The following is a 12,792-nucleotide window of genomic DNA, read 5'->3' on the forward strand; positions in this document are numbered from 1 at the left end:
TGGATCCTCGAGCAGTTTATTGATTTAAAGCTACCACACTGACAGAACTGCTTGTCCCCAAACATGGCACCCCGAGTCACTGCAGTCAGTGACGTTTTAATGTGGAGGCAACTGCTGTTAAGACATCTCCCTTCAAAACATTTTCAAAGTACCTTACAGGCCAAAGAACTAAGCAGAATCTCATTCAGACACTCAGGAGTTTTGAGGAAAGCTCAGGAGGAGATGGCTTTGAACACTCTCCATCCAGAGCAGACCCACTATCCACCTCTCCACCCAGCAGAAGGGCAGAGGCTGCCTGGGGGCCACACAGAAGCATCCACAAGGCCCGGCCTTGGGGACTGCTGGGCCAGCTGGGATACTGTGTAAATGGAAAGGTGGGGACAAATACGGAGCTGGTGTCAGACCAGCAGCCCCACCACAGGCAGGTGCAGAACCGTGTGGACAGGCTGAGAGCGCACAGGGATGCCCACACCAGGCCACCCCAGCACCTGGGAGGCCACTGCATGCCCAAGAGCCCAGAGCGTGAGGTCCGGGGCGCCTCGGCAGCAGGGACACCCTGCCCACTAGGGATGCCTGCTTCATGTCCCCTATCCTGGCCTGCAGCCATCCCCCTGTCCTGGAAGAGGGACATCAAAGGCTGCAGGTGCTTGCAATTCCCTGAATGAAGAGGAAATGTCCTGCCAGGTGTGGCCTCTGTGGGAATGGCTGGTGCACCTGCCTGGGAGCACATGGGCCACCCACACCCCACCACTCTCGGGGACTCCAGCACCCGAGCTCACCCTGGCCAGTGCCTGGCTGCTTCAGATGCAGGCGTGGCCCTTGCCTAGCGGGGAACACTGGTAAGTAACAAGGCAGAGGACCCACGGGGAGCCTCTGGACCCGGCCGCCAAGCAGGGCTGAAGCCCATGAGTCCTGAGGGCCCGGAGGCAGCACTGCTCAGTAAAGGCGGCCCTGGAGAAGACAGCTCTGGCCACACAGACAACAGCCCATGTGTGCACACGGCTTCCTTCCCACGCATCCTGGGCACATACAAAACCCAGCCCCAGCCTACGCGCTTCACTGCCAGGGCGTCCACTCCCCAGGCCGTCCTGGGACGAAGGTGCTCCCCAGCCCCACCCATGCCAGGCTCGCCCAGGCCTGGGCCACTGTGGGAGAGGAGATGTGCAGGGCTGGGACGTGGGGGCTGCTTCCTGGTGCCCCGGCTGTGGGGCCCATCTGGTTTTCCCCGGGTTGAGCAGGTTCCAGGCTCTGGCCGGGCCTTTCTGAGAGCAGCCGCAGTGCTTTCCCATCGCCCTGAACACAGCCCAAGCCTGGCTCTTGGGTATAAAACACACTCATCCTTGGGTACGTGGGCGCAGTCCTTGGCCCTCCTTGAGCCCACGGAGGCTGACAGAGACCCCAAGGCCAGGGGCCCTGTGCAGGGAGGACAGTGGCTGGGCCGGTGCCCACACCCTCCTGCTCCCCAGCTGCCTCAGAGGGCCTTGGCACCGGGGGGGTGCACAGCATGGGGGGCTGGTTTCTGGGGGTGGCGGGCGAATGCATAGGCCTGCCCCAGGATGGCCAGGTCCACCAGCACCTGCAGCAGGCCGCACACGGAGAACTGCAGGGGCGCGCTGTTGAGCAGGAAGTACGCCGTCTTAAAGGTGTCACCACTCATCCACATGAGCACCATCTTGATGCTGCAGAGACACAGGCCAGACAGAGGTCAGGGGTGCAAACCAGGGGGCTGGGACACCAAGGGGTCGGTTCACGCAAGCCCTGGCCTACCCTCCTGTCTTCACCAAGGCCACAGTGTGCACATCCGGGACAGGAAGTCCAGCAGGGAGGGGTCAGCAGTGGGCCCTTCAGGCCACCCTTCCCGGCTGCAGGAGCCTCTGGTGGAACCCTCAGACTCAGTGGGGCCTCAGAAGAGACTGGGAAGGCCAGGCTGCTCGTGCAGCCCCAGGACCTGGGCGGGCCACTGTCTGGACAGTGCTCTGGCCTGCCTCCAGCCCCTGCACTCCCTCCAGCCATGGAGCCCCAGACTGATCCAGGAGACTGGAGGCTGCAGGGCAGACCCGAGAGCAGGCTGCTCTGGATTCCCACCCAGCCAGGCCCCTCAGCAGGAGACAGCCCGAGGGTGATTCTGCTCTGTGCTCCTGCCAATCCTCCCTCCAAATGCACCCCTGGGCCTTCCAGCAGCAGGTGGGGTGGGCGCCCAAAGACTGAGGGGAGGACAGGCTTCCCCAGCAGACAGGACGCTCAGAGCTGCAAGTGCCTGGAGAAAATCCCAGGACAGGCCAGGAGGGGAGCTCACTGGTAGGAAACGTCAGCGGCGGGCACAGCCCCACCCCACCTCACAGGTGACCAGCCCCGGACCTGAGGGTCAGAACGATGTCCTGGAATCCAGTGACACAGAACACACCCCCGTGTTCCTCGCCCTCCTGGAGGTGCCTCAGGACTCCTCCCCCGTATTGGAGTCGCACCTGCCAGGAGCTCTGGGGCCCCAGGCAGCCCTCCTAGAGGCCCAGAGGGCACGGGCAGACAAGAGCACACGGACAGTCACCCCCTGGGAATCCCACACAGATGGGCGCCCGCCTGCACACGCCGACAGAGACAGAGGGCAGGCGCGTGGCACCAGAGCACCCCCCGCAGCCAGCTGCAGCCCTGGAGGAAGGCCGGGAGCCCGCAGAGAGGGCCCCTGCTGGGAATGCAGGAGTGGCTCTGGGCCCGGCTGCTCTGGCTCCACAGCAAAGCTCAGCTGCCAGAGCCCCATCTGGAGCCCCGCACCCCCATGTTTGGTGGCCCCGTCCACTCTGTGGCTTCCCTCCATGGAGGCAGGAACTAAGGCATGGGGGTGGGGAGGGGGTTGGGAGGCGGAGAGATGTTTCCCCAAGGGTGCACGGTAAGGGTAGGGGCTCGTGTGGGGCAAAAGGTACCGCCTGGCTCTCTGGGCCCCTAGGGAGCACGCAGGGACTCCTCCCCACGGACAGCACGGTCATCGCTCTGCCAGGCTCTGCCTGGTGCATAGAGGCGTGGAGCCGCCCGGATGCCTCACCTGGCCTTGGCCCTTCAGCCAGCCGTGGCTGGGGGACAGGAACCCGACAGCCCTGCAGGGCCCCCCAAGCAGCCTGGGAAGGGGGCTGGGGGTACAGCAGCCCATCGGTCAGACAGTAATGAAGTTGTTCCTCCCACAGGAATGACTCGAGGAGGGACCTGCTCCCCAGGAGGGAAGGTCCCCGTGCAGGGAACAGGGCAGGGGGATGGGGAAAGGGGGGACAGGGGCAGGGGAGCAGGAATGGGGGCAGGGGGCGGGCAGGGGTTTAGGGGGGTAGCAAGCTTGCGCCCACTCGAAGCCAGCTCCTCGTCCACACCGCGGGTCATCCGGAACCCGGTGGTGCCCTGCAGACCCCACCCCGCACGGCTCCCCCCACTCCCTGCGAGCTCCGAGTTCCCTTCTCCCGGACGCGGCTCCTTTCCCCTCAACAGGAAAGAAGGAAGGAGCCCCAGAGGGCCACTGTCCAGCATGCCAGGATGTCCTCAAGGTCGCACCCCCAGGAGCACCCCCTCCTAGGACAAGGAAAGGAGCAGCCCAGGGGAGCCCAGACGGTCACCTCCCAGCCCCACTGCCGTGGCCCAGAGCTGGGGCCCTTTTCCTAGGCCCCCCAACTCGCCCCCACCTCCAGCTGCTTCTCTGGCACCTGGCTCTCCTTCCCCCCATCCCCACTAACAGAATCTGGACTGGATCCTGTTACCTGATTCTCTGCTCCTCCCAAACTGGGAAGCACAGCAATCCCCAGGTCACCACCCCTGCTGGCCCTGCCCCGCAGTCCAGAAAGCCTCTCCCTGGCCAGTACCCAAGAGAGGCGAGCCACTCTCCCACATCCATCCCCACTCCCCCGAAGAGCCAGGACTCAGGCACGTAAACCCCACGCATCCCCAAGCCCCACACCACGTCATGCCCAGCCAGGCTGGCCCAGACCTTACCCTCCTTCCCACCTAATTCAAAATCCAAAACAAGTCCAGATCTGTAGGTCTTTGACCTTGGGTTAAACCCAGTGGTTTCTCGGGTATGACATGAAAGCATAAAAGATGCACGGATGCCACTGAGCAAACTGCTCCGCCCGCCTGCCGCTGACCCTGGGCAGCCCTTGCCCATCATAAAAGCTTGGACTTGGGAAGTTGAAGCAATGTGGGATTCAAACCCCAGGTGTCCCATGCATGCCAGATACAAGAGCTACTTGTGGATGTCCCAGCAAATGGTGACAGTCCAAGTGTAGTGACGACACAGGCATGGGCACCTTCATTCTTCCCCACGCCACCATCGTGGCAGGGCTACCTATGCGCACCCTTCACTCTGTGTGCACACCTTTCCGGTCTTGTCCCCCCTCATTCTGTCTTCTCTCGTCCCCTTGACGCCCCCATCCTCTCATCCCCCACCCCCCTTCCTCCACTCCCACATGTCAGGCTCGGCAGCCCTGAGGGAGCAGCTCTACGGTGGACGGTGTCGGCTCCACCAGACAGTCAAGCACTCAAGCTTCCGTGGGCGCATCAGGATGTCAAAGGTCAGTGAGTTTAAGCCGAAGCTGCTCTACAACTGGCAGTTTTACAAATATAACTGGAACAAAGCTGCCAGATTTGCACACATCTGGTTTTTGTTGAACGTGTGGGCACAGCAAGCAGGAACAAGCCTACCTCATGCCCTCCGTGGACTGGTGGCGGTGGTTGCGGTAGAGCTGTGGCACACCGAGCATGGCCTCGGTCAGCACAGCCAGGAAGCCCAGGGTCTCCACAAACAAGGCCGAGTTGATGGACAGGTAGGTGATGTAGCCCGCCACGCCCGCGAAGGCCAGGACACACTGCACATAGTCCGCAAAGCTGCTCCAGTGCCAGAAGTGGTGGGGGTCAAAGTCTAGGGCAAGAGGGAGAGGAGGCAGGTGAGGCATGCGGGTCTAGCTCAGTGTATGGGTCCAGGTCAGCATGTGGAGGGAGACGGGCCGCAAGCAGGGCCATCTGTGGGAACATGATACGGTTATTACCTCAGCACAGAAGACGCTACGATCCTTACACTGGCCCTAAAACCAGACTGATGGTGGTGTAGGGGTGTGCCGGCCCCTGGAATCTCTTCCAGGGGTGCAGCCCCCACTCCTCCTTTCTACGACTTCCTGTCTCCATTTTGTTGGCTGTAAAAGAGGATGAACACCAGTCCCTGCTCCTAGGGCTGCTCTGATGGTTAAAAGAGTCAATCTTAGAAATCTTACGAAGCCCATAATAAGGGCCTAATAAAGGTATTTAACTGTCACCACACACCACACACCTGCCTGCACGACTGATGTCCTTCTGAATCAAAATTCATAAGCACTCACAAAGATACACAAGTTACATGCTGTTTATGGGACGTGCTCAGGAGATCTGCCTCCGTATCACTGCCCCTTATCAAAACTCCTGACTCTGGGGCTAAAAGGGACACCAGAGAGTACGGGAGGCCACACTGATCTATGCTCACACAAAATTGGACTTCATGTAATTTGTGGCAGAAAACAGAGCCTCACAGATCATTTCCTTTAGAAAGCGAGGGCTATGTGTAGACAGACACACCCTGGCCCACTTTTCCCAGCACATGGCACAACAGACAGGTCAGCCCTCACTTCTTTCAGCAGGGCACAGATGACAGAGACCTGGCCAGAACCCCTGAGCTCAGAAAACTAGAAAACCAAATAATAATTCGTGTTAAGAACCTAAGAGACGTATGTCTCTTACCATCACTCACTACAATGCCTTTAGTAATAAACATAATCCAACTATTCAGATTTATGAAACTTCAACAATTTAAATTAGAGTCCAAATTAAACCAAGCTCAGGCATCAGTCACAGTTATCGAATTATTCAGCCAGTTCAGCAGCCTGAAGATCTCTTCATGCAGTAAAGATGAACCCACTCTGCTCACCACACCAGCTCACCAGGGCCAACATGCAGGTATGGGGAAGGCGGCTGGTGCTCCCCCAGCTCCAACACCCCCATGACCTTCCTGTAAGCGCTCATGCCTGGATTTTTATGGAAACTCAACTCTAACATGAAACAAAACCTCCGTCTGCAGCGGAACACCATCACACTTACAAAGACACCCAATGTTAGAAGAGTCAGCACTCCAGGAATAGTGGGGAAATGCTGTAACAAAAACTCATGTAATGTGGTCAATTATATGATTAGGAAAAGGTGAAATCAAATAAATATGTTTTTGAATCAATAAACCAACAATGGGTTTTCTCAAAAGGTCCTCGTAGTGGAACCATCATCAATAATGAGTCATGAGCAAATTCATGTACAAGGAATAAAGTGACCCAGTTCAACACCGGTTTGGTCAACAGCACTTTGCTGCATCAGAGAACTGGGTCCAGGAGCTCACTGCTCCTGAGGACACTGCTGCTCACCGAGAGGGGAAGACAGAGCTCACTTTGAGAACGGGAGTGCACAAGGGGAAATGTGACTCGGGGGAGGTGGGACCTGACTGGGTCAGCAGGAGAGAGACCGCAAATCGTATCAATACTCTTTCTGGAAGTCTGTTCCTGCCTGACTGCAGGCAAGAAAACAGTCTCTTTCAGGAGCTGGGTTTACCATCACTTCTGAGATCCAGGAAAAGGTGCCAGCACCTTTCCAAGACAATATATCAGTGAACTACCAGAGGAAAAGGAGCCTTCATATGCATTTTAACAGCACCTATTACATGTCTGTGAAGGAAGACAAAGAGTATACTGAGGTCAAGAAAAACGAGAACTCCATTGATGACCGGCTTGTGTTTCCAAGGTCGTGCGTGTCTCATCAACGGCATGATTCGACGCCCTTGGTCTTCAGATGCGGTCATCTGTCTTCACTGTGGCCTCTAAGCCTGAATCAGAACGCCCGGTTCCATCTTAGCCTGCCAACCCATTCAAGCTACTAGTGCATTTGTATCTTGAAAAATCAAGGCATAGAGTCTTCCAAAATAAAAAAAAAAGGCACTGGTGAGCTTAACACACTCTAAATAACCTCAATTTATGTATTTGTCACTAAGGAATCCATCTAAGGAGAGCTACCAAGAACAGCAGAAGGATGGCAGATGTCCATTTGGGGTGGGGGTTAACAGAGGAGAGAATGGTGGATAGATTTCCTCTGCCACCCAGGGTGCACTTCTAACTCGGAGCAAAAGAAGCAAAGATCCATTCATCGCAGTCACCACTGCTTAAGAAGGGTTAATCATCCCTCCACTCTTGCAAATTCCAGGCTGCAGAAGAGACACAAAAACCCATACCAGACTGATAGTTGCACATAAGCAGCTAGGAGAGATTAGAGGAATATACAAGCCAGAAAACTTGAAACTGAGCTACGACTTCTTCCCAGCTGAGATGGAGCAACAGGAACCAGATTTACTGTCTGAAGCAACCAAAAAAAAAAAGGTCAAAATATATGAAGTTTTGGGAAAAAAATGGCAAAGTGTATGTTTGCAAGACACTGGACATCAGGCAATGAAGGACAGTGATCTCTGAAGAGATGGAAAACAGGTGAGGTAAGCCTAAAATTGTCCCAGGATGTGCCTTGAGAGAGTCCCCAGGGTGTGGAACAGCAAATGGGAACCCACGCCAAGCCCAGAAGACACCCTCAGCAAAGGACCTGAGTTTGGGGAACACAGCAGCAAAGGTCTGCAAGACAGAGCAACAGCAGGAGAGCTGCAGAGAGAGAGGACACGAAGGGCCTGCGGAGGGTCCCCAAGTACTCAGCTGAGCACCCACCAGTAAGCATATGTGAGAGAACCACCCAAAGCACAGGCACTGCCCAGCGCTCCCAAGGCTGGAAGTGCCCTTCTATTGTCAGGACTAGGAAACCTCAAAATTCACAAGGAATTGGGTAGAGCATGCAGAGTGATCTCGCCTCAGAAGTGGGGAATAATTAGCCCGGACTCAGAACTGTCTGGTCCTAACTAATCTTAAAATCAAGACCTAAAAAAAGCTCAAGCTGTTTCCAAGTAAGTGCATCCCAGAACAAAAGTCAATAATATTTATAGCAACACAAAAATACCCAGAACCCAACAAGGTAAAATTATTAATGTTTGACATCCAACCAAAAATTACTAGTCATGCAAAGAAACAGGAAAATGTGACCATAATGAGGAGACAAATCAATCAACTGAAAATAACTGAGAATGGATACAAATGTTAGAATTAGCCAACAAGGATATCAAAACAGTTGTTATAACTACAGTCCATATGTCCAAAAAGTTAAGTAAAGATATGGAAAATTACATACACTTTTAAAGGCCACGCTTCCCCAAAAAATAAACACCTACAGATGAAAATTACATCTGAGATGAAAAATATACTGGATGGGATTAACATCAGGTTAGACAAAGCAGAAGGAAAGATTTGTGAACCTGAAGACACAGGAAGAGAAAACTATCCAAAAACATGATAGAAAAGAGAATTTTTAAAAGAGCATTCATGAGCTGTGGGCAGCTTCAAAGGACATACTATGAGTGTGACCGGAGCCCCTGAACTATGGAAAGAAAGGACAGAAAAAACTATTTAGGGTAAAAAAAGGGCCAAAATTTTCCCAAATTTTATGTAAACTACAAATCACAAATCTAAGAAGCACAAAAGATCCCAAACACAAGAAACATGAAGAAAACGACACCAGGGCACATGATAATCAGATCTCTCAAAACAAGTAATAAGAGAAAATAATAAAGTCAGCAAGAAAAACACACATTACATGCAGAGAAACAAAGAGTGACAGCAGATTTCTCATCAGAAACAGTGCAAGACAGTGGAGCAACATCTTTAACCTGTCAACCTAGAATGCTATACCTAAAGATATCTTTTAAAATGAAGGCAGAGGATAAAGACTTTTTTTTTTTACACTTAAAAGTTTAAAGAATTCATTACTAGAGACTCACACTACCAGAAATGTCCAAGGTAGTCCTCAGGAAGAAGGAAATGATACCAGATGAAAATACAGATCTACACAGAGGAATGAAGAACACTTGGTAAAGAAATGGTAACTAAATGAGTAAATACATATGACTGTTTTCTTATAATTTACATCTCTTCAATAAGTAACTAAACAAAAATTACAACAACATAGTACTGAGTTTTACCATATGTTAAGTTTAACATATGATGACAGTTGCAAAGAGGTATGCAGGAGATAAACAGAAATATGCTATTGCAAGGCCAAAGAGCACACACCAAATGGTACAGTGTCACCTGACAGTAGGACTAAGATAAGCTAAGGAAGACACTACAGACTAATGCAAATGTCCATCAACAGGTGAATGGATGAATAAAATGTGGCATATACATACAATGGAATACTACTCAGTCTTTAAAAAGGTAATAGTAACGTATGTGACAACATGGATGAACCCTGAAAACACTGAGATAAATGAAATAAGCCAGTCACACCAAGTATAGTTGTTGCATGATTATGCTTATTTCAAGTATGTAAAATAGTCAAATTCATAGAATCAAAGAGTGCGGTGGTGGTTTCCAGGAACTGGGGAGGGGGAAAACAGTAAGTTACTATCAACCAGCATACACTTTCAGTTAGCAAGATGAATAAGCCCTGGATATCTGCCATACAGCTTTGTGCCTACTGTCAACAATAATGTATCATACACTTTAAGGTATGTTAAGAGCATAGATCTCATATTAAGTGTTGTTACCACTATAAAAAAATTTAATTAATAAAACTCTAAAGCAACCACTAAAATAACAAAAAAAGAGTCATAGGTACTAATCAACAGGCAGTAAAAATGGAATCACATAAAGTACTCAATTCATCAAAAAGAAGTCTGGATGTGAGGGAAAAGGAAGCAAAGGACAGACAGTACAAATAAAAAACAGCAAGATGATACATTTAACCTAATCTTATCAACAATCACATTAAATGTAAATGGTTTAAATAACCAAATTAAAAGGCAGAGGTTTCAGCAAGACTCAATTATATATTGCCTACAAAACATACTTGAACTATAAAGACACAAATACATTATAAGTAAAAAGGATACGTCATATTAACATCAATCAAAAGAAAGCTGGAGTGGCTACATTAATATCTTTTAAGTGCAGAGATAACAATCACCAGCCTAGATCTTGTTGCAGACCATAAAATCAACTCAGTACATTTAACAGGACTCCAGTAATACAAGTACATAAACTATACAACACACTTTTAAATAACTCATGGTTCAAAAAGAAATTAAGAAGCATTTGAACTGAATGAAGAAACTGCAGCATAAAAATGTATGGGATGCCACTAAAGGAGTAATCACAGCAAGATGTGTAGCATTGGATGCCTGTACAGGAAAATAAGATCTCACGTCAATGACCTCAGGTTCTACCTCTTAAACTAGGGGGAAGAAATAACAAATTAAATGAAAGAACAGAAACCAATTTATAGCAAACAGAAAATGAGAGAAAATCAGCAAAACCAAAGCTCGTTCTTTGAAAAGATCATAAAGTGTATCAACCTCTATCTGGAATGACCAGGAATAAAAGGAAAGATGCAAATTTACTCAAGATGATGTGGGTGATACAAACAACCCTATGGTTCTTAAGAAAGACAATTGAATTAAAAATCTTCCCACAGGGGACTTGATAATAGGGGGAGTCTAGTAACTATAATGTTGTTCAAGTAATTGTACATTAACGATATAAAAAAAAAATCTTCCCACAAAGATAACTGCAGACACAGACAGCTTCACTGGTAAATTTTATCAAATATCTGAAGAAATAACAAGTCTACAAAAACTCCTCTAGAAAATTTAAAAGTAGGGAATAATTCCCAGCTCATCCCACGAAACCAGCATTGATCTGATACCAAAACCTGAGAGACAGTGTCCGTGTGCTGGAGTCCCCACAGCACTGAGGGGCCCCCTTCCCGGTGGTTTTCCTAGGAGGACTGACACGGTGGGTGGTCTCATTCACACCTGTGGTTCATTGCAGCACAAGAATGCAAGCAAACCAAACACAAAGGCTCATCAGGTGACTCCGGATCCTCCGCTCCCGGTGCCGAGGCAGGAGCTGACCCCCTCCAGCAGCGAGCTGCAGCCACATGTGACATAGATTCAAGTCCAGAGTTTGTACTGGGGCTGGTCATCTAGACCCTCTGCAAGGCACACACCAAAACCCCAGCCTTCAGAAGGAAAGTAGGTGCTCAGCACTTACCACACTGTGCAGATCGTTGGCACCCTTCTGGGAATGATGGGAAGTCTCCCAAAAGCCAAGTTCCCAGACACCAGCCAGGGGCCGCCTTTATAAGCAGGGCTTTCTAAGGACAGCAGTCCCAGGCCTTTCTGTACAATCATAAAGGTGTCAGTTTCCCCTAAATTAATCTGTAGATTCAAGATAATCCCAACCAAAATCCCAGCATGCTTTTTTGTAAAAGTTGATTCTAAAATTCATATAGAAATGCAAGAAGTCTAGAACAAAGAACAAAGAGGGAAGACTAACAGCAACTGACCTCAGACTCTTAACCAAGCTACTACCATCAGGACAGCATGGTGCAGAATAGAGAAATATATCTGTGCAACAGGGGAGAAAGTCCGGAAGTGGACCCCCCCACACACACAGCTGGTTTTCAACAAAGATAAAAAGGCAATTTAGTGGAGAAAAGATAGTCTTTGGACATCCGTACACAAAAACAAAGTTGGATCCACACCTCATATCAAAAACAAAAATTAACTCAAAATGTATCATAAATCTAAATGTAAGACCTAAAACTACAAAACTATTAAGAAGGAAACAGGAAAACAGTTTTGTGACTGTGGGTTAGACAGAGATTTCTTGGCTATGACACCAAAAGCACACTCCATAAAAGAACAAACTGATGACCTGAACTCCATAAAAATTAATGTTTCTGCTCATCAAAAGGTAATATCGAGAGAATAGAAAAACAAAACACAGGGAGAAAATACTGCAAATCACATTACCTGATAGGGGGCCTATATTCTATAGAAACTCAGTAAGTTAAGTAAAAAAACTCAAAACTCAGTAAGAATAATTTTTAAGTTGGCAGCAGATTTGGACATTTCACCAGTGAAGACACAAGGATGACAAACAGCCCTGATGCCGATCGGCACTGTCCCGAGATCCACCGCACACCGGAGACAAGAAGAGGCCCGAAGTGCTGGTGAAGACCCGGAGCAGCCGGCCTCCCACGGCCAGCGGTCATGCACGAGGGGCAGACTCGGGAACAGCTCTGGCTTCCAGGAAGTTAAACACACACATTCCATGCCTCTGTGTACACCCAAGAGAAAAGAAAGTGTATGTTCACACGAAGACCTGTACACAAGTGTTCACAGCTGCCTTATCTGTAATAACCAAAACTGGGAACCCAAGCGTCCCTTGACCAGCGAATGAACTGAGAAACTGTAGCACAGCCATGTAGCAGAACACAACTGACCACCACCAGGAACAAGCTCATAAGACCAAACCTTGCACAAATTTCAAAATACCTATGCTGAGTCAGAGAGGCCATGCTCACTGCTCTCCTGACCCCTCGGGGCTCTGAGAGTCCCCAAGGCCCGAGGCATCCATGTCCATGGGACCCACCGCTCACTTCTTCACTTCCCCTGAGCTGGGCCCCCTTCTGCAGGAGACGCCACTCCTCCACCTCCTGAGTCTCTGGAGTCCTAGGAATAGGCAGCCCCAGGGCACACCGTCCAATCACAGCAAGGCGGGGCCCCTCCTGGGGACATGGCCTCTGCAAGGGAAGCTGGGGACAGAGGTCTTCCCTCTCCCGAGCTCCGCCCTGAGAGCATGGGTGAGACGCGGGCCTGTC

At 50.4% G+C, this 12,792-nt stretch overlaps 1 protein-coding gene across 2 annotated transcripts in view; it reads right to left on the reverse strand.

The window, feature by feature from the left end:
* Positions 1 to 12,792, reverse strand: part of SLC66A2 (solute carrier family 66 member 2) — a 42,026-nt gene continuing 29,234 nt past the window's right edge. For both annotated transcript variants that reach the window (XM_036884098.2, XM_036884099.2), the window contains 2 exons: positions 4,675 to 4,891; positions 1 to 1,679 (listed from right to left, as the gene is read on the reverse strand). In XM_036884098.2, coding sequence (XP_036739993.1) covers positions 1,472 to 1,679; positions 4,675 to 4,891 — 425 coding nt within the window. In that variant the 3' untranslated portion in view covers positions 1 to 1,471. The remainder of the gene's footprint in view (positions 1,680 to 4,674; positions 4,892 to 12,792) is intronic.

This window comes from Manis pentadactyla, chromosome 6, assembly GCF_030020395.1.
Source record: "Manis pentadactyla isolate mManPen7 chromosome 6, mManPen7.hap1, whole genome shotgun sequence".
Classification (NCBI taxonomy): domain Eukaryota; kingdom Metazoa; phylum Chordata; class Mammalia; order Pholidota; family Manidae; genus Manis; species Manis pentadactyla.